The sequence below is a fragment of the Branchiostoma lanceolatum genome, chromosome 4, assembly GCF_035083965.1.
Source record: "Branchiostoma lanceolatum isolate klBraLanc5 chromosome 4, klBraLanc5.hap2, whole genome shotgun sequence".
In the NCBI taxonomy this organism is placed as follows: Eukaryota; Metazoa; Chordata; class Leptocardii; order Amphioxiformes; family Branchiostomatidae; genus Branchiostoma; species Branchiostoma lanceolatum.
In genome coordinates this window covers 30,527,163-30,554,879 of record NC_089725.1, presented here as the reverse complement: position 1 = coordinate 30,554,879, position 27,717 = coordinate 30,527,163, and the positions used below count along the sequence as shown (strand labels likewise).

Sequence of the window (27,717 nt, the reverse complement as noted above, 5' to 3'; positions counted from 1 at the left end):
TTGGGTTCTCTTACGTGCAAGGATTTGACGCTCGAAGCTTATACACAGGACTATCGTTTTTACGTTACCATCCGACAAAACGAATGCAATTCCCCACGCCATGCCCGAGCTGGGGCCGATCCTGGGTCCCGATTCTTCTTAAAATTGTGTATGCAGCTAATCCGGAGTCAGGTTCAGAAACGTTGACGGCAGTATCTTACATCATGCGAATTAGTTTGATTTGGGACGTCGGTATTGTAAAATACAGGAGGGTTGGAATCCAGATCGTACATCATAAATCTACTCTCTACAAGGTCCAGGATTAACCTTTTTTGTACCATGAAGTCAGAACATGCCGAAAGGATCCTGTATATTGGCTTAGTGTAGTCGTCCTATGGGAATTCTACTTCTATGTATGTCCATATTTGCAACAACAAAAAAAGCGCAACTTTTAGTTTCTCGACGACACGTACTTTTGCCTAATGGGTCAGCAAGGTGGAAAATGTCGAGCGTTTGTTAATTCAGGGTCCGGTCATGTTCGTCGTGCGATCGCAAACCTGGGACCTACACAAAGACACCTTCAGGTTCCTTGCTACGACGACCCGAACTTGTGCCCAACGGGCCACCAAGGCAAGGTGAAAACGTCGTCCGTTTGTCTAGTTGGGAGGAGCGTCTCGCTAACGCTAGGTAGCGCCTAGTCTCTACCAGACTAACCGCACTGGCTATAGGGAAAATATTTGCGAGGGGAGTTTGGCCATGGGGGGTTTCATTCGCAGGCGCAATTAGTCTGTCTTATGTCGGCTGGAGGAAAGACAATAAAATTAAGGATTGCCTATTGGTCGACCCTCTCTCCGTAGCCGACTCCCTTCATACAATTCACTCTATTTAGCTAATTTCTACTATTTCCCCAGCGATCCGCGGGGCCTGGTGGAGGCTAGGTATCGCCCGCGTGGTGGGTTCATGTGGCGAACAAAGGTTATGTCCCGGTTAAGATAAATTCTGCTCCGCCAATGCTACTAAATTTTGAAGAAAAACGGCACAAATATGTCTGACCCGGCTAAACACGTCGTCATTCAGGCCTAGCGGGGCCTGCGGAGTGTACGGTGGCGCTAGCCTCCGAATCAGCCTCCGCGGAGGACGTAGTCAATTGCCTTTTTTTCAATGTTGATTATGTTGGTCTTTCAATATATTATGGAAAGACCAAATTGTGAAGGACACGGGTTTAAACAGTCGGGAAGCAGAGGCTAGGGCAAGGGACAGGACTGCTTGGAGGATCCTCCTGGAAAGCAAGGGGCCAGTTTCTGGCCTGAGCACGTAGGCAGGATTATGTGCTGTTTTCTGATCGTTGACGGCAATTGTTACAGAAAAAGAGACACACTAAAAAGGTGGCTGTGTGGCCGAACAAGCACTTCGAAGCGAAATAAAAGGCATTGACTTGACTAAAACGAAATGAGGTTCTATCAACCTCCTTGCTAAAACGCGGAAACAATCGTAAGTAACGTTACGTAATATGCCCCAAAAAGGCAGTATCAAAAAGCCCACCGGGGAGTCCGTTAAGGAGGCTAGCTACGTGTATAGCAGAGCCTGCACACGAGATGGGACCGCAAACTTCTGCCGCACTTTGTAAAAACGTTGGTACTGATGTAGTCTCCACCAAAGTCCTTTGGCTGCTGACAAAATATTCAGCAAAAAGTGGCCAGATGCGGTGAATAATTTCTTCTTCTTGCTACCTCCTCTTGCAAATCATTGACCACATTTGGCCAATTTCTACTTTTATTATCTTCGGAAACCGAAGGAGGCTGAAGAAACTCCTTGAGGAGACCTGTACGGAGAAGACGTGGGTGGTAAATGAGATCCCGGTGGAAATGGGTCAGCGCGGGTATGTGCACCGGAGCTCCCGAGTAGCCCGTCACATGTCACACATAGCTGACCATGGCCTCCCGAACTTCTCAAGACTATGGTTGGGAGCTAGTCGTGAGTAAGGTCATCTGTAGTTGGGAGTTGGTCATCGAGGTTGCCTACTAGTCTGTATAGTCTTCTGCACCAGCGGACTTAGAATCAAAAAAAATAAAAAGTGATAAATATTGCAAGGATTCCAGGCAGGCTACTACATGTGCTAACTCAGCGCCGACCTCGGTTGGGGAGTGGTCTGGAGCAAAGTCTTGGGAACGTCCTATTTATAAAGGTGTACCGGAGCTTCCGTAAGATGTATTGCCACGTGGGCCGTATTTGTAGGTTCAAATTGTAGCAAGACGACCCACTGTCTCCTGTCTTCAGTTGGGTCCTTCTCGGAGATCTTCTTAAAAAGACTCCATCTTGGAGCTCTTCAAAATCGTCTTCAAAAAATGTGGATAACTTCCTTCACCCAAAGCCACCAACGAATTATGATGAAACTGTCATAGACGGTAAATAATGCATAGATAATGCAGTTGATCTTTATTGTATTAAGCTTTACACGTACCATCAAACCTATGTATGATGACCACGCAAGGATATGGTCGAAGTGGACACTACAGACAGGATTCTTAATACTCAATGGGAAAAAATAATCTAAGGAAACACCAGACACAATGGACATATGGTTTCTATAAGAGGGACTTCATACAATGTTTGTTACTGCGTCATAGACATTCTTCGGGAATATGATCCAGTTATTGAATATCATTTTAATTGGATTTTTGGAACGAGACATTAGTTTCTATATTCTAATGCATTTTTTAAAGAAAATGTCAAAAATTGTATGTACGGAATGTGACCGAAAGTATTGGGTCACTCGTCCTCGAGAATGGTATGATGATGATAACACTCAGCTGAGTTTTGAACAGAACAATTCCTCCAACACTACTAGTGCGAAATTTTGGTGGACATACACGACTGAGAGATTAAAGCTACCATGCATGAAAAATCCCAAAAGTTAAAAGTGCAAGTTTGGAACAAGGAATAGTTTTGCTGCGAGGAATATTTGTGATCGTGTGAAGCTTAACCTGGTATCCATCCCAGTAGCCCCCCCCCCCTGATACTTAGTATTTGCGGTAGCTACAAAAAGGAAAGGAAAGGGATCTCGAACCAGTTTAGCTCAAATGAACTCAATGAACAGATGGGCTAATCTTCCGCTGGTCGTGACAGAGAAGACAGACGCTATGTACAGTATTTACAGGTTCATTGTACCGGGGAAATTCCCCTCGCTCTTTTCGACAAGCACAATGAACAGTGGACCACGGCTTAACGTCCCGTCCTAAAGGACTGTGACCCTTTCCGGTAGCGTGCATGTCGGGTGAACGACGGAGCCGGGATCGAACCCGGGTTTTTTAGTTCCAGAGGCAAGATCGCTAACCACTGGAATATGCACGCTCACCTACATTAGGGATGGATACCATACCAGGACAGGTACCTGAGTCTGTCTGTCTGTCCTGCAATTAAATGGGAATGGAGTCTGTGGGTTTCAGGAAAAAAAAATAGTAGAAGTTGGCCAAATGGGTTAAATACTTTGGCAGCAATACAGTTATAATTTGCAAGTCAAGGAATCAATTGCTCTCCAATCCAAGCTCAGTCTCCATATTTTGGCCAATTTCTAACAACTTTTCTTTCAACTCGACAGGGGTCTGGTAGAGAATAGGGTAGTAGATTTCTCTACAAAACTTGTAAAGAGATCTCAGCACTTTTCTAGGCAATTTCCCAGATAAGCTGTCATGTTTATCAGGCTCTTTGCAGACACAAACCACCCTTGTGCCAGGGACAAGACGCACACTTCGATTTGTACAGGTGCGTTGTCAACACACAGGTTAAAGCACACCCAGAGGTACTTAATTACAGTGGGTTACTGCAGTTCAGCTAGATCGGTTCCAAACAGCGGGGACTGCCTTTCTCTGAGTAACAACAGACCTTTTCACAACGGCACAACATACTGTATAACACCAGGACAACCAGGTATGGTTTGTCTGCAGCCTTGGAAACAACACAAACATATAGGGAAAACTGTGTGGGCAAACACTCAAGCATACATACACTGTACTGTATATTGGATGTGTGAATATGCCTGCCTATGGTAATGCACCTAGCATATGTATGTGTTACTAACATTAGTTGTAATTGTAGCAGCTGTAGTAGGCATTTGTCAGTCTCGTAGGACTATGAATTGACATATTTTGTTATTGCAATTACTTTGTTAAAATTATTTCATCTACATTTGTGTATCTATAGTTGTAGAAGACCTTATGAAAGTCCCTTATGTACGTTTCTTGTGTCATTAAGTTCTCTGTATCATATTTGTATGTGTATTTACATGTAGAATATGATTGCATGTAGTACCTACATTTTACATCAAATAATGAAATCAAGAAATTGTCCAGCTTGTTCTACAATCATTTCAAACAGCAAACCACCAACATCACACCCTCAAACCATTTAAAATGCACTTAACGATTTTGGGAATGCAGGGTTGGGGTTAGAGGGTTGTGAACAAGACAGGTTGAGAAACCACCCACTCACTCATTCTCACTGGAAAGTGTGAGGAGTTCTTGTCTTTCCAGCTTGTTCTATATACATAGTACATAATCATTGCAAACAGCTAACCATAGATGCAACACTTTCGTAACTTTCAGAACTAGTTGTGGGAGTGCAGAACTGGGCTTAGGTATGCATGTTCAACAGATAGGGTGAACAGCCACCCAGTTTAATTCTGGCAGGTAAGAGTTCTTGCCTATCAGATTGTTCTATGTACATAATCATACATACATAATCATTGCCAACAGCTAACCATTGCTAAAACACTCTCAAAACTTTCCGAAGTATTTGGGGGAGGGCAGACCTGGGCTTAGATATGCATGTACTACAAATTGGGTAAGCAGCCACCCACTTTAATACTGGATAGTGCGACAGAGTTCTTGCCTTTTAGCAAATGTTCTATATGAGGGTCTGCATGGGGGGTCCTGGCAACGCTTAACGGTAAATTCAGACCAGCCGATAACGCTTAACGGTAAATTCAGGCCGACCGATAACGCTTAACGGTAAATTCAGCATTTTTAGAACATGAGATACCCCTGAAGACGACGGTTTTTTGCCACTAGTCGTCCTGATCTTGTGGCAGGAGACCTATTACGCTATGCCATTCTCGCACGCCTGCTCCGAACGCTTTAAATTCGGTGGCGACAGGAAATTTCATGATCACAATGACGAGCGCCGAAGCCGCGACGAAAATTTTGAGATCTTGACCCTCTGAAACGCTATTTCCTGCATTCTGAGGGGGGGGGGATTTTCCTGAAGAGTAAGCTAAGTTTTATGACATCTATATTTGAAAAAAAAAAATACAGAAGAGTTTCAGCTTGATTTTTGAGGGGCGTCACGCCCTCCAGACCTCGCCGAAGCTGCGACATGGTCCCGAGCAAAATTCTTGACACCGCTATTTCTTGCATTTCGATGGGCAAATATTACTGGTAATGTAAGTTAAGTTTAATGATGTCTCTGTTTGTGAAAAAATACAGATGAGTTTCAGCTTGAGTTTGGGGGCCGACGCCCTTCTGACAATATTTTTCGACGGAGGCCTGGCATGCATCCGGGGAAAATTTTTAAATCTTGAACTGCGAAACACTTAATTTCCTGAATTTTGAGGAGAAAACTTTGCTGGTAGAGTGAAAAATCGAAGTGCTTCAGCTTGAAATTTTGTGGGAGGGCGCCCTACCGACATATTTTTGCCGGAGCCGTGTGCTCCCTGGAGAAAATTTTGAAATCTTGACCCACTGAAATGCTCTTTCCTGCGTAACGAGGAATAACTCAATAACGCTTAACGTTGAATTCAGGATGACAAATAACGCTTAACGAGGAATTCAAACGACCAGCAACGCTTCACGATTAATATACCGATAACGCTTAACGGTAAATTCAGGGCGGCCGGTAACGATTAACGGTGAATTAAAATCGCTCGTAATGCTTCACGAAAAAGGGCATGCAGACCCTCCTATATTACATAATAATTGCAAACAGCCAACCAAGCTCTCAATACTTTCAAAACTATTTGGGTGAGTGCAGACCTGAGTTAGGTATGCATGTACTACAGATGGGTGAGCAGCCACCCAGTTTAATACTGGGAACTGAAAAAGACTTCTTGCCTTTTAGCTCCTTCTATATTACATAATCATTGCAAACAGCAAACCAAGCTCTCAAAACTATTTAGGGGAGGGCAGACCTGGGTTTAGGTTTGCATGTACTACAGATGGGTGAGCAGCCACCCACTTTAATACTGGAAAGAGTTCTTGCCATCCCAGCACCTGTTGGCGACTGGGAGGGTTTTTGCTCGCATGGGCGACTCCGTTCCTGTGATCAACGTTGTTATGAAAATCGACCTCTCCATTAAAGCCGACCCCGCAGTTCCGCCGGGCGAGCTTGCGTGTGGCAGGCCGCCGCTCACACATGCGGGCGGGTGATTAGGGCCGGGGAAAGTGAGACTTATATGCCCCCCCGGCTGTAATGAGGCTCGGGAGGTCTAAGTATAAGTGTGTACGGACATATCTCAGCCCCTGTGCGATCAAGCCTCCCACATGTCGACGTTTCATGTTGTAAAGCGGCCGTATCCCTGCCACAGCCTGCGGGATCCAGTGTCGCATGTTGGGGATTTAGCTGACGGTGATAGCGGGCACACTAAGCCGTGTTGGGCCTGGCATGATCATGTGTGTTCATGTCGGTGGATAATTGGTTGGACTATCAGGCATTTGGCTTTAGGAGAGAGAAGCAGGATTGTTAAACAAACTTTCAACAACTACTACGGGCTGTGCCCGATTACTGGGGGAAGACAAAGCATCCCAAGTGTGTAGTGTTTATGCTTCTTCCTCTTTCACATTTTCTAACAGAACCACACCTATAGTTTGAACCTATCATACAAAACAGGTAATAAGGAAGCATCTACGCTTAAGATGTATCCAAGTTAAGTTCTTCCTTTGAACATACAATTTGAGTTGTTCTTGAAGAGGAAGGTATTTCCTGAAAAGCTGTCCCATTCAAAAACCCCAGAATATTGTTAGAAATGCCTGTTGTCAAGGTGACTTGAGTCGTCATGGTGACCAGAAAGAATGTGTTCTTGTTCTCATGGTAACCTGACAGAACCTGTGACAGTTGTCATGGTAATCTGACAGAATCTATGCTTGTTATCATAATGGTAGCTTTTAAGAATCTGTGGCTGTTGTTATGGAAACCTGACAGAACATGTATCTGTCATTGTGACCTTTTCAAACCATTGTGACCATCACTACAGTGACCTGATAGATGTAATGTATATGCCTGTTATCATTATATGCAGCTCCAATGGTATTGGCCTAAATCAATGGCCGTGGAATGCCGACAAAGTTTGCCCGACTGCTGTTCATGGCACACAACCAAGGACGGCCCAGGAGGAAATCAGCAATTTGTTCGGCCGGGGGCCGTGACAGGAAGTTTCCTATCATCAGCTCGCGTCCATGATGCGGGGCGGGCTGGCAGGGTGTTTCGGGATCAGCGCTAAACCCTGTATGATGTTTCCATGTTTACCACACTTGCTCCACTTACAGTTGAACAGGGCGGACAAATTCCCCCGCAGCGCTGTTTTGGGAAAGCACAGAGAAGTCCTGAATCGTGCCGGTAATGGTGGGGTTGGACTGGGCCCAGCTGGATGTATACTATATTAGATGTGCTCAAGTGTGTGTGACCACCACCAGTAATGTACTAAAGGGGACCACACACCCGACATGACTACCCCGGGGAGTTTGGGGTGTACTTTTTTTTACAAGTTCAAGGCAACGTCCCAAGCTGAAATGTGCAGGAATAAACTACACCGCATCCGGTCGGAGATGTTTTGTGGGAACATCAGGCCCTCGATTTGGCTAAAACCACAACAGAGCAAATAGCATCGCCCAGAGCAGACCACTTTTGGGGTCAACGCACCAGCAATGAAGAATCTGTGGTACAGAACCTTATGCAGCCAACTCATGACACTTGAATAAAACACTATCAATGTAAATATTGCTTCTCTTCTTTAACCTATTCCATGCCAGGGACTTAACGATGCATTTCTCATTCAGTAAGTTGTACTGAGTTTGGTACATATCAGTAGGAAAAGGGTTAACCTTCTGCGCCAGTCGACTATACATTTTGCAAAATTGTACTCGGCAAAAATCATTTGGAGAGTGGTCAGGAAAAAAAGTTGTGGGAAGGTCCTGAATGTGTATCAGATCTCCCGTAAATAAAGGTCGGACCAAGAGGGCCATACATGAAGGTTCAAGTTGAAGCAAGACGAACCACTTACTCCTTAGTCTTCATCTCACTCTTTCTTGAAGATCTTCTAAGTTGTCTTGAAAAGACTCCATCTTGGAGCTATTCAAAATTATCTTTAGAAAAGGGTTTAACCTTCTCCCTCCTGACTTACCATCTAATCAATACAAATTTGATGCCAAACGGCAACCTTAGCCAGCCGAAGGTTAAACAAATCATCACCACTTTAAACACAACCATGTGGCTCCAGTCTTCTCCAGTTTACAGAAGGTGGGAAATACAAAACTGCGGCAGCCCTCCCCCAACTGCAGGCAAAAGAACCCAACCACAGGCCTTTTCTCAGCCACCAACCATGTGGGTGGAGGTTTGGCTTCGCTGACACTTAAACCGGATTTAATAAGACGTCACCGCAAAACGTCAACACATTTGAACAAAACACAAGCACAATAAGTCAAAACAGAGCCATTGGAAATAATTAGGAATGTTTAGAGACTTTGTCTCCGATTCTAGTTACACATTTATAATTGTTTAATAAAACGCAGGTATGCCCACATCTGTCCAACAAGTTCTTACTGGATGAAATCACCACAATTGTTTTGGGTTTTGCAGAGTCCTAGTCTTTGCTTGGACCATATAAGGAGAATTCCGAGACAGTTACGTTTAACTTTGTAATGTTACAAGAGCGTAAATGTCATATAGCGATTCTTTGTTTGGGGTGCATATTTCATACGAAAGATCATTATGAATGAAGATCATTATGGATGATGTAAAAGAAAAATTGCAATACAAAATTGTTGACTTGACATTCTTGTTTTAACTTTCATTTGACAATTTGTGCTTAAAGTGTGTGAATACAATTTTAACTACTTCCTACAATCCTACTACAGTGGTTCAAGGTGGTAAAAGGAAAAATCCAATATTCCAGACAGCAAGTTTCCTCCACGAAAATTCCAAAATAAAAGTAACCCTACAACATAATTGTTACCACTAATTACACTTTGTCTTGAGAAATGCACATTCAATTATTCGCATAGAAACATTACAAGACAAGAACATTTTCTAACCAAAATATGCTAACATCGATACATTGTATATTCTCTACAATACTAGTGCCTTGTCAATTTGACAATGGCAGTCCATACTAAGTATGTACCTTTTGCGCATTTCATACAATTGTTGAATACTTCATCTAGGTGGGTATTATTATCTACATCTTCTGCTGATGCCTGTCCAAGCTGATGTCAAGCATCGACTTAAACACTCTGCTCTCTCCAACATAACTGCAAACGAAAGCCACAAACAAGGAGGTTCAGAATCTGAAATAACAAAATTAGATTTCCCAACATGTCTCAACTATTGATCACAGATAATCTTACAATGTTCCAGTGTTCGCATACACATCCATTATATCTCATGTTAGACTTAGAGGGTAAAAAGTGAAGGTGGACTTTTGTTTCTTCATCTGAGTCATTGGAAAAGTCTTATGAGTGGGCCTTTTCTACATTCTGCCTAGCAACAGCAACATCGTGAATTCTGTCAGTAACTGTTGCTATTCTGTTGTTCTTGGGTTTCTGCCAATACAGTAGCTGTAAATCTTGTAATCCTTGTGGTTTTATTTTCGTAGTGACATTTCCACTGCAAAATCATGACATTGCGAATATGCTTTTCCTATGTATTTCATACTACTGTACTACAGAATAGTTCAAACTGAAAACTTCAGACACCGCAAAAATGATTCCCTTCTACCCCGATATTCAGTCTCCGTAAAAATGAATGAACAGTATCGTCTTGTCCAATCTTGGACTTCTGACATTACTTACCATGTAGCATATTCACCTGCAGCTGCGGCATCAGAAAAACTTGGTTCTCTTGAGCGCCCGTTCCGCGTAGGAATCGCCGCCGGTCATGCGCTCCCAGTCCTCCTGGGTCTGGCCCACCACAAACCCCCTGGCTCGCTTCTTCTCCTGGTCTTGCCGCTCCTCGATATCCGCCCAGCGCACCTACGGACAGCGGGGGAAAGTGTTGTATTTCAGAATCAAGACTTCTTACTCCACAAGACTGTTTTTTTACATGTAATCACTTCATCTAAACAAGGAAAAAAATTGGGACTGGTCACCATTTTCTGACGAAGTTCTGTACTCACAAACACACACACTCTCACATACACAGTCACACACAATGGACACACACACATACAAGTACACACACACACACACTGACTCACACATACATACAAACAAACATACACACACACACACACATGCACACACACACACACAACTGTCGTTCTGTCTCACCTTTTTCTTGCCAGGCTGCACATTCCTGTTGTACTCGTCCACCAGTGACAGGAATTCGCTCATGCTCTGCCGCCGGTCCTCCGCTGACTTCTTATGGAGACGGATGCCGTCCAGCTTGTCTATAGGACAAAAACAGCGCGGAGAGAACACACTGATGAAAACAGGCTTCTTCCTTGTACTAAGAGTTCTTCCTTGTACTACACAAGTTTCTAACAGTTCCTATGGTGTTGTCTTAACATAGAAACTATCCCTGGCCAACAAGTTCCTAACAGTTCTTATGGTGTTGTCTTACCACAGGAACTATCCCAACATGATTTACATTTGAGTGACATTTGCATACATCCTTACAAGTTACTAGTAGTGACTTTGACATGTCCAACCGGTTTTTCCAGTTAGATGTACTAGCATTGATTTGTTCTGCCAGTTCATTCTAGTGACGCTGAAGAAGAGTGATGAATGTCACTCGAAACGCCCGGAAGTAAATCTCAAAATTTTATCCAGTTGTAAAGTTTGAATTGTCTTCATATACACAAATTGTAGTCTACTGTTTAGAAGCATGGCAATCAATCTATTGAATACTTAACTAAGTACAGAGCAATTAGACATTACCATCCAACAAGGCTCAGAAAAGTGAGTAATACAGCCCAGAACACAGTAATGCTATCTTTAACTAAAACTACTTAACTAAGACTTCTCATGTCATGGTCCACGCTTATATCAAGACATTTCATCAACTGAACGACTATAAAAATCTTACTATGTTTGCATCTGGCTATGTGCTATGGCTAAAACAGTCAATGAACTAGCAAAAAAATAGCTTTCAAATTATTAAAATTGATGTCAAACTTTCAGGCTATTTTTGCTTCCAACATGCTGGAAGCAGAAATACCCTGTTGTGTTGTTTATGAAGTGGTAGGGGATACGCATGGCAAAAACAAAATGAGGGTCTTGTCAAACCCTTTTAAAAATTCCACATGAGCTAAAAAGGGGGAAAAAGAGCGGCCCTGGCTGTTCCAGGACAGCCGCGGAGGGCTCGGGTTACAGGTCCACAGCTGTGGCAGTTGGTTACAGCTCTGTGCATCTGGCGCTCACCCGTCGTTAGAACCAACTGTCACGCAACGCTAATCGCTGCTGGATTCTGCAGCGATCGGAGCTATAATCTCATAAGCTATCTGTGTATGTTTGGAAACTATATTGTGCACAAGTCATTCAATCTCATTCTTATATTATCAGTTCATAATCTTGATATTATCTTGATGAGCATGATGCTCGAATGTCATCATGAATATCAAATATCATAAGCTAAGCCCTCTATATATACATGTACGTACTTGATGTTTTAAACCATTGTCACGCAACTCAGCTCCGATTCCAGTTGCTTGTACATGGGTTAGCTTAACTGATTTAAAACCAATTGTTAGTTTAATTAAACCAATCATGAGTAAAGCTAAGTTAAGACTTAAATATGCATTTGCGGCTCATTTTTTTCACTGCACAAATTGTCTAGTGCATAATGCTTCACCTAGTCTGGTTTCTTGCAACAAAAAGTCTCTATTCTATCAACTGTCACGCATCTACAATCACTGCTACATCTAGCAATGATTGGGGATGCATACATACATCTAGGGAAGCTCTCTATTATTACCTCCGTAAACCAATTGGTATTGTTTTTGGCTTGTCTGTATTTCAGTTATATATTTTCCATATGATACTCAAGTTCACCATCAAGTGACGGCAAGCAATCAATGGAAAGTTAATCAAAACCTTATTCATATAATTAACAAACTACAATTAAACAAGCCATAAGAGAAATATTTCACGAAGGCATGAAACTCTTCAAATCCTTAAGCTTGTTTACATAGAGCGATTTAAGATATCATTACTGCACATGATATCTTAAACCACATGCTTCACCAAAACACGATAGCGTGCACAGGAACACAGGTGCAGCCGATGTGGGCAAATCCCCTGGAAGCCTTTCTGGGTTAATTCCTTACATCACACATTCTCAAACCATTTTGTCCAATTAGAGATTCTCTTTGTTGATACTAACTCCAAGTTAATAACGGTTAATCAAACATTCTTACAATATTTGAGGAAGTCATATTATATCGGTTGTGGTAAATTGGGACCATACTGTTTACCACTGACTTTTGGTACATGGTACAAAAATTACTCAAGCAACTGGGTAGATTTTGTAAAAGGTCAGATGTTTCAGAGGTCAACTACCTTTCATCCAAGACTCAGAAAGATCTGAAATCCAACAGGTTTCAAACCAAAACTATGAATTGATGACATAGTAAATGGGATGAAGACTATTGAAGCCAAATTTAAGAGAAAGTCAAAGTCACCTACTTCCAGTTTCGTGTGAACAAATGAAGAGCAAATTTCGTGCCCTCCCTCCCTCCAAAAAAACAACAGTTGGAAGCGACATTTGAGAGTGAAAGTCACAATCAGGGATAGCAGAGAATGCTGATTACCACAGTCTATCTTACTTTAAATTTAGTAAATTAAACATTCTTATTCCAGACTACTAGACACAATCAACCAAACTGGCCAGTTGCCAAGCTCAACTCATGATCAGGCTCTTCTATACTGGTCTAGCATAAAAGTTTATCGTGGTGGTAGCCAAGATAGTAATGTTACAGACTGAGGTAAAAGTTATTCCAGCACAAAAATTAGTGCATTGAATTTTTGACTGTCATACTGCAGTCTTCCTCAGAATTACAGTGACTAGACAACCAGATCATGTGACCTTTCCAACATGTGACATCAGCAATAGACTGATCCCACCTCCGTCAAAAAATAGAAATGCCAAATAAAAATAGAAAAATGCATATACATGTACTTGATGGACATGCAGCCACTCTCTTATCGGTTGTACTGCTTTGATGGACAGTCAGGATCGGTCTATATTGGTCCTAAGTGCCAGGAAGTTTATACCTCCTGCAGTTTATTATTTCTATTTCAGATCAGTATCTTCTCATTACAATTATGCAAAACAAGTCAACCTGATGCACCTGCGGAGTCAGAGAATTCACCTGAAGATCAGCTGAATGATCTGTGACTCCACAAGCTGCACAAGGGTTAACCCCCGGAGCTTTAACCCTTAATGAACAATGATACATGTTCAGGGAAAGAGGAGAAGGGATTACATGACTGTGTACTTCCTTTGTTGAAGTTTGACCTCCCATTGGACCATGAAGGCTGTGGCCAATATTACTATGTAGTGTAACTAGAGGAAAACTTTGATCGATCAGTTAGTCAATTAATCAATGGATTGATTTATCAATCCATTGATACATTGATAGGAGGAGCTAGCATTTGTTGCTGCATTGGCCTATGACCTACTACTGGACCTCTAAGCCAATAGATTATTAATCGATTGACCGACTGACTGATTGATTGATCAAACTTACCTAGCTGGTGCTCGGAAGTGTCCATCTCCCAGCGACTTTTGGCGTAGAAGACCTGCTTGTAGTGGGAGCGCAGGAGTGCAAAGGTTAGACAGAACAAAACGCTCGGACAAATCCGGACAGAGAGGCGTCAACACAGGACAGGTCAACTCTCCTACCGATGCCAGAAGCTGAAAATACACTCCGTAAAACATGTCAATCTATATCAAACCAACAGATAGTGTGTTAAATAGACTTCCCGCTCTGAATACACCCTGCAACCAGCCCTGGAGGAAAGCAAAGATTATCAATCAATGTTTTTTTGTTGTGAAAGTCAAATGCAAGCAGCTACATACAACCATCACCATTCTACTTATAGCAATATACACGCAATCGAACCTCATGTACACCACATCACTTCAGCTTATACATGAACTATATCTCTTGCATTGAAAACTGTTATAGCAGATGATGCTTTTGGATAATACCTTAGTTCAATACCTTTGCGTAAGCAATCCAAACTAAAAATTCAAACTGTAAGAATTCAGAATTTTTGCATGTAGTACTGCCTAGGTTTTGAGTACAGTGTATAATCTTAATGTAGTTCTTCAATTCTTGTTTTTCTACAGTAAACATTGAGGCTCATAAATCAATATTGAAATCATATTTACATCACTTGTACCAGTTTCTTAAACAACGCAGCAATTTTGTGGCAGAAAATTTCCCTGCTATTGGGAGGGAGCACTCAATTGCATTTAATATCGATAGATAACTTTCTTGCGCAACAATTGTACATGGTACAAAGTATAATATAACATAAACCAATCATTCATTCATTGAAATTAACCTCAGCAGGTATGGGTACTTTTAAGACTGCTACTTTTTTTTCTTTTCCAGTGTTTAGACAAAGAAGCTCTCTTAAATGCCTCGCTTTCATTCACACTGTGCCAAGAATGCATGCCAGCACTTACCTTTTCCTTCCATCCGGCTCCATGTGTTCTACAGACCAAAGCGCACAGTGGGTAATGTTTAAAAAGGCCAGGTGGATTATCGAGAAAAGAACATCTTCCTTTTTCTCCCTTTGGTGTCCTAAGACCAAAGCCTCCCGACTTGTGCAAACGTCTTAGCAAGGCCCATTAGGTGCCTTTATGTGCTAGTAATTAGACTTCTAATCGAGTAGGCGTGAGTGGCTAAGACATGTTGGGTCTTTGTTCCTGCTCGGGACAGATAGACACAAGATGGGTGACCTTTAAATTGCACTTCTCATCACTACAAGGTCATTACGATAGACACAAGATGGGTGACCTTTGAATTGTACTTCTCATCACTTCAAGGTCATCACGATAGAAACAAGATGGGTGACCTTTACATTGCACTTCTCAATCACTTCAAGGTCATTAAGACGATTTAGAAGACTCTCGAAACAATGAAAACACCGAGGAAGATACAAGCCAGTCCCCGTCCATGTTATGTTGTAAAGCAACATCTGCATCAATTAAATCATCTCACCTGACAAGTGTAGATGAATGTCTTGCTGTCAGTATTAAAAGTTGCAAATCAGGCACTTCAATCGGGACAAAGCAAACTTCCACAAAGAGGCTCATCACATCTACTTGACTGAACTGCAACTTTTTCACCTTGACATTGGTAAGCTGAAATCACTCGCCTTGCCTGCACTAAGCAATGAACCTATTCCTTTCAAACAATTCTAAATCACGGAAAATCTGCTTGTTTGTTTATAATTACCTTTCAATATCTGATCACCTGAAGTAACTTCTGGTTATTTGTTTGGTCCTTCTTCTCAGACAAGATATCAAAGCTGACTTGCTGTGATCCCAGTGTTGTACACTCACCCCACCTAGCAGCAATGGTGAGTACTGCATGAAATCAGCAATGCGCCGAACATGAGAGTTGTTACACCATTGTCCAGCATATAAACCATTAACCAGTGCTAAAAACTATCTAATGAAGCTTGATGTGTCAAGTACCCAATTAACTACACCATAGACGGAGAAGTTTTGCACAAAAATATCATCAGTCCATATTGCAACGCAAAACAATGGTATCAATGACAGTGCATTGTTTCATGTAACAATGGTGTCAATGACACTGTTTCATGAAACAATGGTATCAATGGTACATTATTACACAGAACAATGGTATCTATGACAACTCATTGTTCCAAACACCCGCTAACAGAGCTGCATAAGCCTAAAACAGTAGTTAAGGTCCCTCTAAACAGACCCTGGTGCCCTCTTCACATACTGCTCTTTTCTGAGCCCCAAAATCGACGACACTGGATTCTCATCTCTCAGAAAAGCCCTATATGAAGCTCAGAATAAACTATCTGTCTAAAAGACTATGGAATGTATTGTTTAGCCTCAAACTACAGCTTTGTGAATAGCACATTTATGATAACAGGAAATTGCAATCAAAAGACAAGGCAGACCAAACGCATGTATCTTTGTGAGGGAACAATTGAATCGAGATACCATGCTCACTAAAAGCTGGTCATAACAAGAACGGTTGACAAAAAGGACAATATTTATTGCACAAGGAAATTCCTCTGTTCTTTTTGAGTTTTAAACAACAAACACCCGTCCTGAGGACTGTGAAATTTTCCTTCTTAGGCACTTAGGGGATCTAAGGACAGCAAGCCAGGATTGGAACTCTCAAAAGATTGGTCTTGACTTGAGGCAGGTTACTAAGGAGTAAAACACACAAGCAACTTCATCAGGCCAAGGAGGTTATATAGAGGTCTATATAACCTCCTTGATCAGGCAAGGTACAGCATTGGTGGCAAGATAGTCGTGGTTAGGGTTGTGACTTCTAAATCTAAAGGTTCTAGGTTGGAATCCCAAGCAGACCCTGATGGTGTGTCCTTGGGAAAGGCACTTTACACCTATTTCCTCACTTCACTGAAAGTGAGTACCTTGCTTCAGTTAGGGAGATCCTCTCGGATGGAATGTAAAGCTGGAGGTCCTGTGTCTAAGGACAGCCACACCTCAAGCACATTAAAGAACCCACCACACTTTTCAAAAAGAGTAGGTGTCCTTCTCAGTGTGAGTGGATCAAACCTTACAGTCTGGTTTTTTGCAGCTTCTACCTACTATACAAAACTGGTGTGTTAAAAAAAGCAGTAGTTACTGGTTATGAGAAACAAAGTGACAAACAAAAGCATAAAATGTGGGTGTGTGTCTAATATACCATCTATTTAACGGTGGAGTTAGTAACCACATACGACCATTTCTGGATGATACTGAGGAAGAAAAGCAGGGTTCAAAATATCCAGTTGTCCAGTTCTGGGACAAAGACTGCAACTTGCAAGCAACATGAAAGTATTGGAACAGGGGTATCTTGAAATGCTGGTTTTAAAAAGTACTTTTAGTATTTTGAACTCTTAAAGCCCATCATCCCTGCTCATGACACCACGGATCAAACTGCCGTGCAGCAGACAACCTTCCTAGATGAGAGACATAACACAGGACATTTGAACCATTGAAGAAGGGATATCTTTTTATCTTGCAACCATAATGGTTTACTCTCTCTTGGACCAAGAGGCTAGGGAGAAACCTCATTCCTCACTTATCAGTGTCAAAACCAGAAAGCCAGCTTGCCAACTTGACTTGATTTATGCTTATCCATAACATTCCACAATGGCAAAGAGAGGGGGGCTGTAATTATGCTAGCTAGTTCTTAGTTTCTATCAAAAGAAACATCCAAGAGAGGAACACTCAGACATCAAATGAAAGCAACTACCTGTAAAATACATGTACTTTGCTGTACATATATACTGGATGTAATTTCATACAAGATACTATTGTTATCAAAAGCAGTGATGTCATGTTTGCCTGACAGCCTGGTCCATTGTTATTGGGCAGACAGTGTTGTGCTTTTATACCCTCCAAGAGTCAGGGCTGGTTCAAACTTTATGTGGCGTCCGCGATGGAGGGCCAAGGCAGAAGGCAAAACAATCAAAGGCTATACTGATAAATCAGAGAGCCACTCATTGAGTGGCAAGTCACACCCAGTCCTCACAGCGCACCAGACTCATATTACTTCTTATATTTGTTTTGTTTGTTTCATATACCCCATTACTTTGTGGTATCATCTTGATGTATGCTTACCATTAATGTACTTAATAAGTTACTTTGCACCTTCGTCTTACATTCTTCCATTTTGTCATACTATATTTCATTTCTGTATATCGGCAGGACCTGCCCCTGTGGCGAAATGTGGTTCCTGGTTAAATAAAATGGATAAGAAATTACTAAATTTCTTGTAACTTGTAAGTCTTAAATAGTGGCAATGGACAACTGCAAACAGAAATGCAAACATTGCCATTACCACATGCAAAACATCTGTTTTATACTGTCATTTCCAATGACAATTATTTTCAATCATTTTCAATGACAGCAATTATAGCCAGGTATCCCTCTTATTACACTGTATAAATGATTGACTTTGAGACTGATATATGGCATTTGAAAAGACATAAAAGGGTCAACTAAATGCAGATTCTAAAATAATTCTTCACTCAAACAGAAAACAGTTTTTCTTCCCAATGCCACGAGCATCACTTATACACTTTCACGACTGTGCAAAAACTAAGCAAATCTAAGTACAGCCCAGCAGACCTGCATCCCCCTCCCAGCTGAATGGCACAGCCCAGTCCTGCAGTGACACCTTTCAGGGCCACCTGGAAACAATCTTGAAGTCTCAGATCAGAAAAAAGACATCTACTCACCACACCTGCCCAACGTCTTGTCCCCTGCTGCCATCTTTGGAGCATCTTCCCACTTACCTGTCATTAAGGCTGTGAAGGAAGACTGCGTAAGGAAAGTGTGTGTTTGTTTGTTTGTTTGTTTGTTTGTACATACCCCCTCCTCAGCATCTTCCTCCTCCTCTGGACCTTTACTTCCCGCACTCTGCTGGGGGTCTCCCTGGGAGGAGTCCTGGCTGTTGTCGAAGTCTTCCATCTCCACCTGTTGTAACAAACAGGTGAGGGGATAACCTTAGGGAGATGTGCTGACTGGATCTGAATCTGATTTTCTAAATTCCTTCCAACTTAGATTGACCAGTACAGTTATTTTATTTTATTTCATTTTATTGAAATTGCAACAATGCAATACAGATGCCACCCAGACAGCATTGCTGATATCGAGTGCCAAAATAGAGTTGAATATTAAACATATAACATATAAAATTACAGTTAAAGCTGTACTAGTGACCAACTCAGCACAAGGACCACTTTTGGTGGTCCCTTAGATAATTTTTCCCATTGACCTGAGCATTAAGATTCCCTTCTATTGTGACATTTTTCTTCAAGTTTCTTGAGTGGTCAGTTAGATATGCAAAGGTTAGATGTGACCGGTTGTTTAGTGTAATAAAACCAGCTGTTGCCGTGCCACATGCCTGCATGGCTGGTGTGTTACGCTGAAGGGCGATCATACCATTGATACAGGGATCTCCCTAAAAAATGGAACAGTGGCGCTCCTCCATCCTGTTCTAATCACAGCTCCATCCTGTTGATTTCAAATTTGGGGTATTTCTTCCAATATTTCCCAAGCAAAGCCTGTAATTTTGCTAAGAACTCAAGATTTCATTAATTGTAGACAAGATGCAAAGCTGAAGTTCCAGGAAATGACTTCCATTTGCGTATGGAAAAGGCAAAATGCAACAGTAGCTCTCCTCTTGACGGGTGCGCGCCCCCCTCCAGACCTCCCCCCTCGCGGTACTGACTTATCCTGTGCAATGGCACCCTCCCCCCCATCTTGCTCTATATTTCTAGGGAGATCCCATTGATATAGATATGGATACAACAGACATGTTTGACATTGACGTACCTCTGTAATGGCGGCCTCCTGCAGCAGCATCCGCACATCCATCCTCATCATGTGACGAGGGGCGGACTCCCACCGGTCCAGGATCTGTACAACAAACAACACTTTAACTGCCATGTGAGCAACAAAGTACACTTTCACTACTCCCACCTGTCCGGGATCTGGGATAAAAGGTGTGCCGCATGAACAACAGGAAAACACTTTCACTACTCATACCTGTCCAATACTTTCACTGCTCAATTCCATTTGCCACATGAAGAACATAGCACAATTTCACTACTCTCACTAGTCAAGGGTAAAAATGCCTTTATAGAACTGACAAGTACTAGTAGTTGTAGTATCAGGTTTGCGATTATACTGCTGCAGGGTCCCTGACACAGGGGTGGGCAGCAGTCAGCTTGTCTTAGATCATTTCCAAGCAACTCTATCCAGCGGGTCCACGCTGGAGAAGCAGCACACTGTAGTGTCCATCTTGACACACTCCATTTGAGAGGTGTCCAAAGATCAATGTGTAGAAAATAGTGCATCTCTCACCTTGGTGATGTCCTTCAGTGTCCTTTTGTGTGTGTTCTTCCTGGCACAGGCGTGCGGCTCTGCAGTCAGCTCAACTAGGTACACCTGAAGTGGGAAATACACCAACATGAGCTAACCAGGAACCAAGAAGGAACGGAAAAAGTTATAAATGCCAGATTCAATCTTACGAAACCAAAATTCGTGGTGTCTACAAATTCTTTATTTGGGTGTAAATCAGGGCTGTCTCCAGGACGAAAATTTGCTTGTTGGGATGGAAAAAACATTTCACCCCGTCTGTCCAAAAAAACTGAACTTCACGACATGGAACTAACAAAAATATATTTTCGTAAGCTTAAATGAAATGAAATGAAATGAAAAGTAACAACATGGTTCACAAACGATGAGTGGGACAGAAAAAATGCCAAAGCTGGAGACGGCCCTGGTGAAAATAAAACCGCTGCTAACATTTCAAGATTTATAGAGCACTCACCTCGAAGCCCTTGCTCTTAGCTGCGCTCCAGAAGGGCTGGAAGTGTTTGACCTTGTCGTTGACGGCGTCCACGATCATGAAGGGGAAGAACCCGTTGTCCAGGTTCTTCTTGAAGGCCTTGAGCATGCTGGCACGGTACGTCTCCTCCATCTCAGGCTCGTACTCGTACTCTAGGACCTGGGGGGGAGACAGAAATTTTCCAGCTTGTCTGTCTGTACGTCTGTCATAAAAAGGTGCTCTGCGAGCAGTTGAATGCTGTGTTTACTATCCGTATGTGTGCATCTGCCTGTGTATGTTGGTCTCACTGGTAAGTCTCCTCTATTTCAGGTTCGTACTTGACTTCAGGACCTACAGGGGGAGATAGAAATGTGTCTTCATCCTGCTTCAGCTGACTGGAAAGTCTCATTGACACCCTCATGTATGCATGTCTGTCTGTGTCTGGGAGAAACAGAAATGTGTCTTCAACAAGCTTTAGCTGACTGTAATTTAGTGTAAAGCTGTTCTGTTCAAACTGATCGTTATTTTACCACAGAATAGTGAAATTTTGTTTCTGGCTTTTTTGTCTGTGTATACATGTGTGTCGCATGAAAGTGTGTGTGTATACTGTGTTTGTGTGCATCTGTCTGTCTGTGTGTTTCTGTGATAATCCCAACAAACACAATGCAGCGTTGCCATACATTTTGCACATAAGAGTCTTCGGCCAGTCAACTCTAACCTTCATCCTCCTGACTACAGGCAGCAGCTAATAGGAACTAAGGACCCACCTTGGTCTTGACCCGTCTGCCTGTCTCAGGGTCTTTCTCCGTTTTCTCCACTTCCGTCATGAAGTAGTCGTCGAGTGAAAAGATTCTTGGTGCGCTGGCGCCGGCTTCTGTCTCCTTCTCCTGCAATGAAGTACATGTACATTAGATTTCCATTCTTGTACATATCAGAACTCCATTGTAATTCGTATTTTCATTTACAATTATTCATGACACTTTGTTGAAGTTTCTTGTTATTATTGATTGAGATTTGTAATCATGTAATAATTTTTTTGCTTCCTGTATTGCTACCTACTCGTGCACTGAATATCATGTATATTACACCTTCTTGTAATTTGTACATGTCACTGTACTGTATTTTTCTTTCCCATTGGAACCGTGGATAATGTTTCCCTGTATATCTATGGCTGTTATTAATGTGATATCTGATATGTGTATGCATGTAATGTAAAATGCAAAAAAAGATTTTTTTTTAAAGAAGTACATTAGATAAGTTCACTGTGGGAAAGTTCGCTGATAATTTTTCTGTTGCTACCTGTAAGTTTATCACATTGTTGTTGGAAAATACTGAATAAAGGTTACAAAAAAAGAAGAAGCAAGTTAGACACACGACTATTTCCTTTAGCTTGACATCTACATGCTGTTTGTATGATGTTAAAAATGTGGCTATTATATGTAATATTTGTCACCTTGCTATGAATATTAGAAAGTTACAATATCTCAAAAACAAGAGTCAACACATTTGACACAGAGCAGTCTTACTAATTGTTTCACAAACTGTAACTACAAGATTTTTAACTAAGGCAACATAGGAAGATGCCTTACTTTGATAAGTCTTGCCACGTGGGTTTTGCCACACCCGGGAGGACCGCGAAGAATCGCAACAAGCTGAAACAAATTATACATCACTCAGCAAATCTCATTCTTACATAAATATGATACCTATACAATTTTTTTCAACATACAATATATTCTGTTCCAGGTGTTATTGAAAAATGTTGCTTGTCTTAAAAAAATCATTTCAAGTTGGTTGATTGCTATTTTGATCCCTGGCCAAGTCATGCTTTAAAGAATCAGACTTTAAAACCAATACATACTGCTTTCTCTGCTTGGCACTTAGCATATGGGAAAGATTATGGTAGTTGAACACACACCACTACCAGTGGACTAGCTCTCTGCTGAAGGGATTGCACAATGTTGTGTGACCCAAGGGCTATTGAAACGGAGATGAGTACCGCCCTATGCACCAAGTATAGTGCAGGAAAGGCTCATAACTTTTAACAGATAGAACCTAGACAGCTGCTCTTCTTTATCTGCATGTCCTTACCTGTTTGGGTCTGTTCTTGCGGCCGGGTTCCTTTAGGATGTCCTCAGCTGACACCGTCTCAGGTTTAGGTTCCTCCGGCGGCTGCTGAGGGGGAGGGGGGCCCCCATACGGGTCTCGCACGTCGTAGTGGCCAGGGGGAGGGGGGCCGCCGCCGTACGCTCCCCGGTCAGCGTAAGGTTGTCGGTCGAAGTAGAAGTCCCTCTCGCGCGCGTAGGGGTCTCGGTCTCTCTCGTAGCGCGATGTGGGAGGAGGAGGGGGAAACCTGGAAATGTAACGATCATCGCAGATTTGTTATTTAGATTAAAACAGGTTTGTTATATAGCAGACATGCTTTCTGTGTGGCCAACAGGAACAAGAGGACCTACATGTACATGCAGACTGGCCTGCACATATGTAAAAGGTTGCATTTGTCAACAGAGCAATGCATGCACATCGGGTGTTATGGCAAGGTCACATTCATACTTGGCTGTTGTACGCTTGTAATGGCGTAGAATATCCAAGCAGGCTGTGACAGAACCAACTACAGACAAGGATCGAGGACAGTCTTCTCTGTAGCAAGACAGCTGAATTTTGTACAACACATGCACGACTGATCCAAGAATGCCCTCGTTTGCGATCATATGGCAATGACGAATGTGGCCGTGCCCTAACCCCAACCACATGCAAGACTGTTACCAACACTGGGACTATTCCTACGGTCCATTTTATGTGGCCAAAGAAAGCCGGCAAGCATCTTCAGTACTCAGTATCACGGCCTTTTTAAGACGTGCACACAGTATTTCCGGGAGGAAGAACTTACGTTGATTGAGAGAGCGAGGTTCCTTGAGAAGGGGAGTCAGCCCCCTCAGGAGGACTGAGGATAGAGGGAGGTAGAGGAAGTCGATAGCAGCTACATACGTGTGGATAGCAGCTATATAACAGGTAGATCGCAGCTACATACGTATAGATAGCAGCTACATACGTATAGATAGCAGCTACAAACGTGTGAATTGCAGCTACATACATGTAGATAGCTGCTACATACAAACTCGACGTAATCAGATCAAAGCAAGCTGAACTCCAAGCAAAGTGCTTGAAACAAAACATAATGCTTTAGACAAAACGTAGTGGAATTTCTATAGCTTAGGGTGTAACAAAGCTGCACCATGGCTTGCATTTGAAGTCAAATTACCACTGTATTTTAAAACTGATAATGACCAGTACATCAATGAAGGTTATGTATCTAGGAGAACATCATTTTGTAATACAAAATACATCAAGCTACTGGATAGGTTCTTTACACAGTCATGGATGTCGGATAGCATCTTTCATACTGTCAATGATGAAAGATAGTGGATGCTATCTGAAACGTCGGACATCCAGTGTTTGATTTATCTTGTATTACGTAAGATTACCAGTGTTATGCTGCTGTTCACAGCTCAAGTGTCACAAACCCACCTTTCTCTATCCCGCTCCCTGTCATGTCTGTCACGGTCGTAGTCTCGGTATGATGACGATGACGACTCGGGATAGAATCCTTCCCGGTCGGTGTCCCGGTCTCTCCCAACACGGTACCGGTCAAGGTCGTCTGCTTCCCGCCGTCGTGACCTGTCATACCGGTCGTCCAACCCTACGGAAAGATCCAGTTGGAGCTCTTGCTATTTCGTATGTTTTTGAGTACGTAGCAATTCTGTACTAAGGCAGGTACAAGCTGCACAAAGGACTGATTGAATTGATCCACCAAAACAGGATTCTTTTGTAAAACCGTTGTCAGTCACACAGAGGGCTTAAGCTACTTTAAATTAACAATTTGATAAATGAAAGCTCTTCTTTGGGGGACTTAATAAGGTGAAAGGAGGATTTTGCTGTGTTTTAAGTTGGCGATGGAAACAACTCTGTTGGACATCTAGTAATACATATGAAACCCAGATTCGGAGTGTCATGAATTTGTGGTGGAGAGTTCACAGTGATAATAAATTCACTGAAAATATTTCAAGATCTAGAGTACCTCTGCCACGATCCCGGTCGTCCCTGGGCAGGTCCCGCTCACGTCCACGACTCGGCAAGTCTCCTTCCCTCACAAACCCTCTCTCTCTCTCCCTCTCTCGGTCCCTGCTTCTCTCCCTGTCTCTGTCCCAGCTCCTCTCTCGATCCCTCTCTCGTGAGACCTCGCGTTCCCTGGGGGGCAGCCTCGCGTCCTCGATGCTCCTGCCACGTCTCCCGTCGTCCAACGACGTCCGATCCCTGGACCGTTCGCGCGACCTCTCCCGCGGCACACCTTCAATCCCCCGACCAGACAGCCGGTCCTCTTCCGCCCGGCCGACCACGACGCCGCGTTCGCGCAGGAACGTGTCGGCACCGACTTCGCGTCCAAGAGGCGCATGCTGCCCGTGCCCGTAGTCTATCTCCTCCACCATGCTGACCCGGGAGAACAGGCTGCCCTGGCTGGCGGCGGGAGCCTCGGGCGGTGCGGTGGCTGTTGAGGCTGAGAGGAGGTGGCTGAAGGAAGGCTTGCTGGCTGCCTCCGCAGGGGACGTGGTCAGGAGATGGCTGAAGCCTTTTCCTGGTGCTATAGAGAACAACAGAGAAAAAAATCATATTTCAAACTATCTCCTGCAAAAGCCTCAAGTGAGATGCAAAATGTATGATTCATCTATTGGTTATCAAGGTATAAACCAGATACTGTAAATCACTTTAATATAGAGGCAGGAAAATATAGCGGTTTTGGGGAAAATGGAGTAGGTTACGGCACCTACTTTTAACGGTTTGAACTAACATTACTGTTTCAAATATTAGTGATCAAATATTAGCGATGATGAGATATTAGCGGTTGACTTGTGACTGTTAAATTAGCTAAAATTAAGTTACAGTTAAGAAATCTAGAATTACAGTACATGAGTGATATCAGGTACCAGGATTTTCATGGTAATCATGTTGTACTTGGTACAACAAACCAGGAAGTAATGCTTCAAACCGAGTACCTGTTACGAGAGCCGAGCCATCTGTAAACCAGGTACAGTTTTGAGGTTGGTAGCAAGTCATATCTCATCAAATTGCATTCAAAAATGATGTATGGTCATGCCTTCAATAAAGTTGTTAGAGTTTTAGAGGCCAATAATTAGAGAAATATGTTTCTGAACGCAGCATTGTCTTACCTTTTTCTCCGTGCCCATAATCGATGGACTCCACCACCCTGCCAGCCAACCCCCGGCTCTGGCTATCTTCTCGAACTCCGGCTCTGGAATAAAGAGGGTAGAATGGCATTTAAGGTAATCTGGAGGAAATATACATGCAAATACTGCAAGATGACAGTGAAACACATTGACCTCCTTGACCACTCGTTGACAAAGTAGTCTTATCCAGTGTCTTATAATCTTCCTAGCACTGTCAAATTGCTGACGCCACATATAATTTTACCATGGTCAATAATGGCCATGTCTGTAAGGTCTTGTGATTAGTTTGGTCACTTGAATTCTGAGAATGACTGCAGTTATAAGGACAGTCAAAAATTTGACCTGCTAATTTTCTAACTCAGCACTATGTTAACCGCCAACGCGACACAAATGAACCTTAAGAAGTGTACAGGCAACACTGTACCAAGGTCACAGCAATGTCCTAAGAGACAAACGCTCACCTGTCCAAGGTGTACTGATCATCGGAGTAGGCGTGTCGCTCGTACAGGTAAGTGTCGTCCACCCCGGGGGGTTGGGGCTCTCTGTCCCGCCCCCTGGGGAACTCCTCCCCGCGCCCGTACACCTCCGCCCACCTGTAGTCGTCCGTCAAGCCGTACTCTTCTCCTCTCCGGAGCGGATCTTCTCTTCTGTACTTCTCACCTGGCCTCTCATCCTGCAGAAATGGTGATGAAAAATGTCTCAGCTGTTATACTCGTTACTCTGTTATACGGAAACCATGTAGGACACCTGATGTGTGTGTGTGCCTGTCTGTGTGTGTATTTGTAGGTATGCCAGTCTGTGTTTGTGTGTGTGTGCCCGTCTGCGTGTCTGTATGTCCGTCTGTCTATGTTTGTGTTCATGTCTGTGTGCCTGTGTGTATCTGTGTGCCTGTTGTTGGTTCTGAGATTTTAAAATGATCTGCTAAAGGGTATACTGAAAACAAAATGAAAACAAGGCTTGAGGACCAGGATTTGGTCTTTTTCAGTTTGTGCACTCAGTTTTATGGTGTGAAAAGAATCATATTCAAGTTTTCCTCGTTGCCCTCTGCTTGCACTATGTTCACCTTGTAATGTCCAAGAACCAAGGAAACAAATTGCCTAATGTCCGAACTTGCGCCCCGACGTTGTGCCCTTGGGAAAGGCGCTTAACACGACTTTCCTCACTTCACTCAGGTGTAAATGAGTACCTAGCTCATCTAGGGTTAGGGACGTCCCTCGGATAGGACGTTAAATGGAGGCCCCGTGTTTGGGGAGAGCAACACCTCGCGCACGTTAAAGAACCCACCACACCTTTCGAAAAAGAGTAGGGGCATGCCCCGGTGTGCGATGGTCCAAATCTTACAGTCCGGTCTGGGATGACATCTTGAAAAGGTGATAGTTCACCTGTTATGTCAATCCTTCCACAAATGTGGTAAATCGAAATAAATAAATAAATAAATGAGAAAAAAACATGCCTCGTAGTACGGTGTCTCCCTCCTGTAGTCCTCCCCGTACTCGTCCTGTCTGCTGTAGTACGGGTCCTGGAAGGGGTCGCCGCCGTAGTCACGGTCATCACCATACGCATGCTGACGCCCTCGGTACTGTTCTCTACCGTAGGGGTCTCTACCGCTCTCCTCCTCGTAATAGTCATCCTGCTGGGGAGATGACAGTTTATTTCGATAAGTTTTTTTGTACACAACCTCCTGCAGTTACCCTTAGCTGCAGTGCGTATCAGAGGAAGGTAATA

General features: G+C 42.9%; 1 protein-coding gene across 7 annotated transcripts in view; it reads right to left on the bottom strand.

Moving 5' to 3' along the window:
• LOC136433984 (YLP motif-containing protein 1-like) overlaps window positions 1-27,717 on the bottom strand; it is a 64,362-nt gene that overhangs the window by 30,210 nt on the left and 6,435 nt on the right. For 2 of the 7 annotated variants that reach the window (XM_066426620.1, XM_066426623.1), the window contains 17 exons: window positions 27,446-27,625; window positions 26,454-26,665; window positions 25,975-26,057; window positions 24,828-25,388; window positions 24,278-24,449; window positions 23,640-23,693; window positions 22,841-23,102; window positions 22,339-22,401; window positions 21,517-21,636; window positions 20,753-20,929; window positions 20,284-20,367; window positions 19,753-19,836; window positions 18,787-18,891; window positions 13,931-13,985; window positions 10,512-10,630; window positions 10,035-10,214; window positions 8,725-9,494 (listed from right to left, as the gene is read on the bottom strand). In XM_066426620.1, the coding sequence (XP_066282717.1) occupies window positions 10,065-10,214; window positions 10,512-10,630; window positions 13,931-13,985; window positions 18,787-18,891; window positions 19,753-19,836; window positions 20,284-20,367; window positions 20,753-20,929; window positions 21,517-21,636; window positions 22,339-22,401; window positions 22,841-23,102; window positions 23,640-23,693; window positions 24,278-24,449; window positions 24,828-25,388; window positions 25,975-26,057; window positions 26,454-26,665; window positions 27,446-27,625 (2,481 nt within the window). In that variant the 3' untranslated portion in view covers window positions 8,725-9,494; window positions 10,035-10,064. Of the gene's footprint in view, window positions 1-8,724; window positions 9,495-10,034; window positions 10,215-10,511; window positions 10,631-13,930; window positions 13,986-18,786; window positions 18,892-19,752; window positions 19,837-20,283; window positions 20,368-20,752; window positions 20,930-21,516; window positions 21,637-22,338; window positions 22,402-22,840; window positions 23,103-23,639; window positions 23,694-24,277; window positions 24,450-24,827; window positions 25,389-25,974; window positions 26,058-26,453; window positions 26,666-27,445; window positions 27,626-27,717 lie in introns of those variants that run through there. The other 5 variants (XM_066426621.1, XM_066426622.1, XM_066426624.1 and 2 more) reach the window with 5 other exon arrangements.